Source organism: Lipotes vexillifer, unplaced genomic scaffold (assembly GCF_000442215.2).
Source record: "Lipotes vexillifer unplaced genomic scaffold, Lipotes_vexillifer_v1.1 scaffold182, whole genome shotgun sequence".
Lineage (NCBI taxonomy): Eukaryota > Metazoa > Chordata > Mammalia > Artiodactyla > Lipotidae > Lipotes > Lipotes vexillifer.
In genome coordinates, this window is record NW_006798798.1 from 8,095,600 (window position 1) to 8,102,775 (window position 7,176).

Here is a 7,176-nt window from a genome sequence, read left to right on the forward strand (position 1 = left end):
GGGGGGGGGGCGGGGCATGCTGAAGACCCGGCAGGCGCCCTTTCCTGGAAATCCCATCCCCAGTGACAGCCCAGAAAGGTCAGGGCTGGGATGGGGGAAGCACAGGGCAGGGGAGGTGTGTGACCCCGTTGGGAGGTGGGTATCAGACACTTGAGCTAAGGCTTGAAGGAGTAAGGAGCTGACTGGGGAAGGACCTTAGTCTCTGCCATATCCCCAGTGCCTCAACAATTAATTGACTCTAATGACAACTGTTTTCCATGCCACAAAGGAAATGAACAGGGGTCTATGAGTGAGAGGTGGGGGCCTGACGCAGGCTGGAGGGTGGAAAGGCTTCCCTGAGGAAGTAACATCGCAGTGGAGACATCATGAGTGAATAGGTGCTCAGCAGGTGATGTAGGGGAGGAACACACTCCCCAGCAAAGGGAACTGACGTGCAAAGGCCCTGGGGAGGCAACCCAGGTCCTCTGGAGAAACAGAAAGAGGACCAGAGTGGCGCAGCAGAGTGAGGGAGAGGGGCAGGCAGTGCCAGGCTAAGGAGCTGGGACTTGGTCTGGGGACAGGGGAGCGAGGGACAGCTTCTGAGCAGTGGGGGACATGACCAGGCTCACCTCTCAGCCAAGACCTTCCTGCTGGAGTGTGGGTGCAGGGGGTGTGTGGGGGCCGAGCAGCTGGTTAGGAGAGGCCAGGGGAAGGATGGACTTAGTGTCACCCAGCACAGGGTGTGGTGATGGGCTGCACACGGGTGGGAAAGAGGAAAGGGGCAAGGGTGACTCTGAGGGTGACCGTGCAGGCTCTGTCTTGGGCTAACTGGGAACATGGTGGGGCTCTTCTGAGGCAGGGGAACCAAGAGACCTTCCTGACTGCCCCTCAGCTCCCCCAAACCCCACACCACTCTGCCTACTCCAGGCCTCTCTTACCTATCCTGGGTCCCCAGCGCCAGGCCAGCCACCAAGACGTAGGTGATGAAAGCCATGGCTGTGAGAGGGAGACACACAGACACTAGTCAGAAGAAGGACCACCCAGGGCCTCCGGCCACCTAAACCTCTGCCCGAGGCAGGCCCACCCAGAGGGAGCGGGGCACCGGGCCGCAGTGGGTAGGGTGAAACCTGGAATGTAGAGGTCAGGAGCGTTGACATCAAAGCGCGGGGCCACTGGTGTGTCCTGCTGGTACTGCACCTCCCAGTCCTGTGGGGAGGGCGGAGGGGGCAGGCAGGACCAGAGCTGGGCTCCTGGCCCGCCTACAGGCCCTCTCTCGGCCTATCCTGCTGCCTCTCACGCCTGCCCCAGCCTGCCCCACGCCTGCCTACAGGCTGCCACCCCGCTCAGATGCTCACCTGGTGCAGGTAGGGGAAGAAGAGCAGACCCAGCTTTTTGCCCACATACACGGTGTCCACGGCGAAGTAATACTTGAGCTTGGTGACGGGGATGAAGCGGTCGATCTGGGGAGGCAGAGCGCCAGCCTGAAGCCCTGGCTCCGAGGCCCCTGCCTGCCCCCACCCCCACCAGCCCGGCCCACTCACGTTCTTATCCACCAGCTCCTTGCCCTGCGCGGCTAGGCTGCTCCCGTAGGCCATGGCCATGTTGGACACAGGATCACCCAGGAAGGCCGCCTGGGGCGAGGCGGAGGCTGTAGGGTAGCCCAGGCCACCAGGCGCCCGCTGGGCCCCATAGCCTCGGCTCTGGGCCGAACTCGTGTCATCAAAAAGCTGGTGGGGGTCAGCCATGCCTGGCTGGGACACAGGTACCCTCCGCTTCGAGGCTGCAGGGGCAGAAGGGTGGGGAGCCTCATTCATTTTGCAGGAGCTCTCCCTCCCACTTCTGCCGCAGTGGGGCCCTGGTTTTGCTGTCAGACAGGTTGTCCAGTCAGGTCTGGGTGGCCTCTGCCTGCCTGCCATCCATCCATCCATCCATCCATCCATCCATCCAAATAACAATGAGGAGGAGGAGGACAACGATGACGGCTGCTGTGTACTGGGGTTGACTGCGCACAGCATCCTGTGCTAAGCCTCTTACAAACAAGGTCTCTAGACAGACCTTCTCCCTTCACGTTCCCTCTTTACTCATCCAGCTCCAGCCACACCGGCCTCAGTACTCAGTGCACACACCGGGCACATTCCCACCTCAGGGCCTCCTCACTGGCGGTTCCTCTGCCTGAACGCTCCTGCCCCAGACATGCTCAGGGCTCCCTCCTCTCCTCGAGGTCTTGGCTCCGTGGGGCCTTCCGCAGCCATCCTGTCTACAACGGCAGCTCCCTTGGTGCCACCCCCGCATCCCTCTTCCCCACTTCATTTATATCCACAGAACTCAGCAACAGCTGACATACTAGCTGTTTATCTTATTCACTGTCTGTCTCCCCCACTCAAATGTGAGCCCCCGCCAAGGTGAGGAGCTTTGTCTTGTTTGTGGCTGAAGCCCCAGCCCCTAGAACAGGGTTAGAGTAGGTGCTTGATAAAAATCTGATGTAAAAATAAAAATAAATAAATAAAAATAAATAAATTTTTAAAAAGGGCTTCCCTGGGGGTGCAGTGGTTGGGGGTCTGCCTGCCAATGCAGGGGACACGGGTTCGGGCCCTGGTCCGGGAGGCTCCCACATGCTGCGGAGCGGCTAGGCCTGTGCGCCGTAACTACTGACCAGTGCTCTGGAGCCTGCGAGCCACAACTATTGAGCCCGCGAGCCTGGAGCCCATGCTCTGCAACAAGAGAAACCACTGCTCCCCGCAACTGGAGAGGGCCTGCGTGCAGCAACGAAGACCCAATGCAGCCAAAAATAAATAAAAATAAATTTAAAAACCTGATGAATGAATAAATGGCCATGCCCATTTTACTGATGTGGAAACCGAGGCTCAGACAGGCTAAATGACTTGTGCAAAGGGCCAAAATGAGGGACTGACAGAGCAGGATTCCAGCCCAGGTCACCCTGTTAAATACTGTAATAATTAAACCCCAGCTGAGCACTTAAACCACACACCAGGCCGTGTTCTAAACACTGTGGATTAACTCATTTAATCCTCACAACAATCCATTTTGTGTTGGTGAGACTATCATCCCATTTTACAGATGGGAACCGTGAGCCCCAAAGAGGCTCAGGCCCTTGCCCAGAGTCATACAGATGGTGTGAAGCAGAGCCGGGTTTCAAGTTTTCAAAAGATCCCTCCATTTCTTGTGGGGAACAGACTGGGAAGGCGGGGACAAGATGAGGGGACAGGAGGGGAGGGGAGGGGAGGGGAAGGAAGCTGCTGAGGTGGTCCAGGTGGGAGAGCAGGATGGGGTGGGCAGGGGTGGGGGGGGGAGGGGAGGGGCTGCTTGTGGCAAATTTTGGACGTAGGAGAGGCAGGATTGCTGGAGGTGTGCTTGGCTGCGGTAGGGTAAGGGAGATGAAGGAATTCACACTGTCTTCCCAGATTCTGGTCTGAGTGATCAAGTGGATGGGACTGCTGTCTACTGAGATGGGGAATATGGAGAGAGCAGATTTGAACCCAGCACTCAGGCTCCAGTACACTGACCAATAAGCCATGCCACCGCAGCAAACATTTACTGAGCTCCACCTCTGTGCCAGGCGCCACAGTGGGAACAGGGTGGTAGGATTACAATGGGATGCGGAAGAGGAATCACATAATCCATGTCATGACTTTCTCTGCACCTCAGTTTTCTCCTCTGCAGGATGGTGTCAGCACTCCAGGGCAAAGTGACATAAGCTCCTCACCCCCTGGCCTGGCCCATAAAAAAGTGGTCAATCCCGTCACCTATTATCAATAACTAGGCCCTCGACTCTTCCTCTTCATTATTTGTAGCCTGGAAACAGACCCAGGTAGTCCTCTATCCCAGAGCAAGCAGCACTGGCCCCGGCCCACTTGTCCCCAAGCACCACTTCTCTTTTCCGTCTCCCACTTCTGGCCAAAGGGCTGGCTTCCTGAAAGCTTTAGTGTAAGTACTTCCTCCCTCTTTGTTGCCCCCTCAGCCCTTGGCATTTGGGGTTCTGCTCTCACCGGTCCCCTAAATGCCTCTGCACTACCAGGCCAAGGCCGTTATTCCACTCTCCTCAGACTCAAGCTCCTCAGCAGCACTGAGGCCCTTGCTCCAAATGCCAACCTCCAACTCTCTGCTCTCTTGGCTTTTGAGACAGTGTACTCTCTCTTTCTCTTTCCTGTCGGAGCCCCACAAACATCGACCGAGCACCTCTGTGGGTTAGGCTGTGCTGCGGGTGAGCTGGATACAGCAGTGAACCAAAAGGGAAAAACTCATGGAGCTGATGTTCTGATCGGTCCTTCTCAATCAGTGATTTCTCTCCAGCTCCCTGAATTGTGTGCCCCAATTTTCCACCCTCACCCTTGTCTTCTGTCTCTCACCTAGGGCAATCTCACCACACCCATGGCTTGCACAGCCGCCCAGCCTGTGCCCTGGGCTGTCTCTAGCCACCACTTCCTGCCAAGGCCCCAGGGCCTTTACCTCTGACATCAGTTCTCACCCACCTGGTCTCAATGTTACCCTCCCTTCTCAGACTCTGTCATCTTGCACCTGACTTAAATGTCCTCCTACCAGCTTCCCCTGTTCATTCTTAGCCCCAACAACCTCCTTTCCAGTCAGCAGCCAGAATGATCTTTTTAAATGTAAAAGAGAATATTTCATGCCCTCTGCCTAAGATCGGTGCCCACTGCGCTGAGAATAAAATCCAAATGCCTAGGAGGCCCTGCATGACCCAGCCCTGCCAACCACCCTGGTTTGCTACCTCTCCTGGGACTCACTCCACCAGTCACAAGGGCCTCCTCCTCTCGGGCCCTGACCCTGCCAAGCTCCTTGCCCCCTCAGGCTTTTGAACATACAGTGCTATCACCTTGGAACACCTTCCCACAATTAACACCTGACAATACAGCACTCAGGCCTCAGCTCAAAAGATTCCTTCTCAGAGAGACCTTCCTTACTCCTCAACATAAAGCACTAGCCCCACACTGTTCTTTCTCATAACATCCAGTGGTTCTTTTTTCTCTTCCAAGTACTTGTCACAATTTCTAAATCTATATTCATTTGTCTACTTGCTTACTCAGCACAGGCCGCCCACGCTTTTCCCTCGCACCATAAATCCCCTTCCCCGGGCTAATTCCTCATCATTCGATGTTACCTCTTCCAGGAAGCTTCACAGACACGGCTGGGCTGGGTCATGTTTCCTAATCTGGGCTAACACAACACCTCCATCCCAGCCATAACCACTCTGATTGTGCTTCCCCCATCCCAGCCCTGACCCCTCTGCCTGCTCTTCTCTTAACACAGCTCCATCACGCTAGACTGTCGCTGTCTTCTGCTCTGTACTGGTAAGCTCCATGAAGACAGGAACCAGGACTGATGGGCACGGCTGTATCCCCAGCATCGCCTACCACAGGGCCAGTCAGGCATCTTACAAAGGTTGAGGGAGGAATGCATGCATCATGTCTTAAGGCCTCCTCAACCCCTAGTCAGTTTCCGGCTTATTCCCTTTACAATCCTAATCACTCCTGAAATTATCCTGCTGCCTAGTTTGCTTCCAAGTTTAGTGTCTGTCTTCCCACTAAACTCTGAGCTGTAAGTTGCCAAGTTGCTGGTTACTACTGGGTACCCAAATTGCAGCACAGGGCCTGGCACAAGGGAGCTGAAGTAAGATATGCTGAAGGAATAAATGAGACGCACTCACACTCCCGGAGATGAAGAGGAACTTAAAGAGAGATACAAATTCACAGACATGGGAAAAGGGGATTAACAGCACAATAAACACAGGTTCAAATCTTAAATGAGGGGTAAACACGGCTCTCTGCGATCACGCAGGGCTATGAACGCCGTCCTAAGGTGCGTGGGCAACAGCCCAAAGCCACGGAAGGGTGGGGAGAGGACAGACGGCTAACTGCAAATGAATGAAAGTCGCGTTGTTCTGCACATCGCACAATATCCTGCCCAAACTTGTTTTCTTCTAAAGGAATTTCCTAAAGAAGAATCGAGTCCAATACGCCCCCTACCCGGACCTGGCATCCCTGCGCCGTGCACACCTCGTAGCTCCAGATCCCTGACCTCGTGACCTCCGACCTGCGGCGACCTCGCCAACCGCCGAGGCGGCCCCGCCACGCCCCGCCCTCCCTATCTCCTCGGTCGGCCACGTACGCCACTTACGCTGCCGGAGCGTCCCCGCCGCCGCCGCGCCTGCCGGGTGCATTCTTCGCTGCCGCCGTCGCCGCCACCGCAGCCCCAGCCACGGTTCGAAATGTGCCCGCCCGGCTCCCGTAGCCCCGCCTCACCGGCCACACGACAGCCAATGGGCGTCACGATCGCGCAGACGCCACGCCCCCTCACAGAGGCCCAGACAAGCTGGCGGCTAAGAGGAGAGGACTGGAGGCCGGTAACGTTAGGCGAGAGTCAGGCCTGCAGGGCAAGGAGGGCGGAGCCCGGAACAATCGAAGGAGTAGGCGTTGTCGTGCATGATGGGAAATGTAGGTGTCGAGCGAAGAGGGCGATGGGAAATGGAGTTCTCTATAGACAAACGCTCAATTTGGCTCTTGAGAACACTGGGGAGCGAGAGAAGGGTATGGAGCAGGAGAGGAGAGACCCGTTAGTGTTCCCCAGGGGCTAAGCAGAGTTGTGCGGGCTCTCGCGCTTATACAGTTTTGGCAGACTTTAGGTATTAAAGTGATTATTTAGAGGGAGAAAAGGATATCCAACAAGTTAGGTGGGAAGAACCAGGTGTCTTTCCTCAAGACGTATTGTTAAAAAACAAAATTAGGGACTTCCTTGACGGTCCAGTGGTTAAGCCTCCGCGCTTCCACTGCAGGGGGCGTGGGTTCCATCCCTGGTTGGGGAACTAAGATCCCACATGCCAGCTTGGTGCGGCCCAAAACAACAAAAAAACCCCACAAATAAAACAAACCCAAAAACCCCAAACTAAACCGAGTAAAATTTCTTAAATTAATATTTATTGGAGTATAGTTGCTTTACTAAACAGAGTAAATTTGAAGACCTATGGGATTTATTCAAAAATTTATGGGGGCTTCCCTGGTGGCGCGGTGGTTGGGAGTCCGCCTGCAGATGCAGGGGGCGCGGGTTCGTGCCCCGGTCCGGGAGGATCCCGCGTGCCGCGGAGCGGCTGGGCCCGTGGGCCGTGGCCGCTGAGCCTGCGCGTCCGGAGCCTGTGCTCCGCAACGGGAGAGGCCACAGCGGTGA

The 7,176-nt window shown here is 55.9% G+C and overlaps 1 protein-coding gene across 2 annotated transcripts in view; it reads right to left on the reverse strand.

The window, feature by feature from the left end:
* Nucleotides 1-6,224, reverse strand: part of YIF1B (Yip1 interacting factor homolog B, membrane trafficking protein) — an 8,258-nt gene extending 2,034 nt beyond the window's left edge. The window contains exons 1-5 of one of the 2 annotated variants that reach the window (XM_007471066.1): nt 6,133-6,224; nt 1,521-1,759; nt 1,335-1,439; nt 1,107-1,185; nt 918-975 (exon numbers count right to left, since the gene is read on the reverse strand). In XM_007471066.1, coding sequence (XP_007471128.1) covers nt 918-975; nt 1,107-1,185; nt 1,335-1,439; nt 1,521-1,759; nt 6,133-6,175 — 524 coding nt within the window. In that variant the 5' untranslated portion in view covers nt 6,176-6,224. Of the gene's footprint in view, nt 1-917; nt 976-1,106; nt 1,186-1,334; nt 1,440-1,520; nt 1,760-6,123 lie in introns of both variants that reach the window. The other variant, XM_007471065.1, reaches the window with a different exon arrangement.
* Between the last annotated feature and the right edge of the window lie 952 nt (nt 6,225-7,176).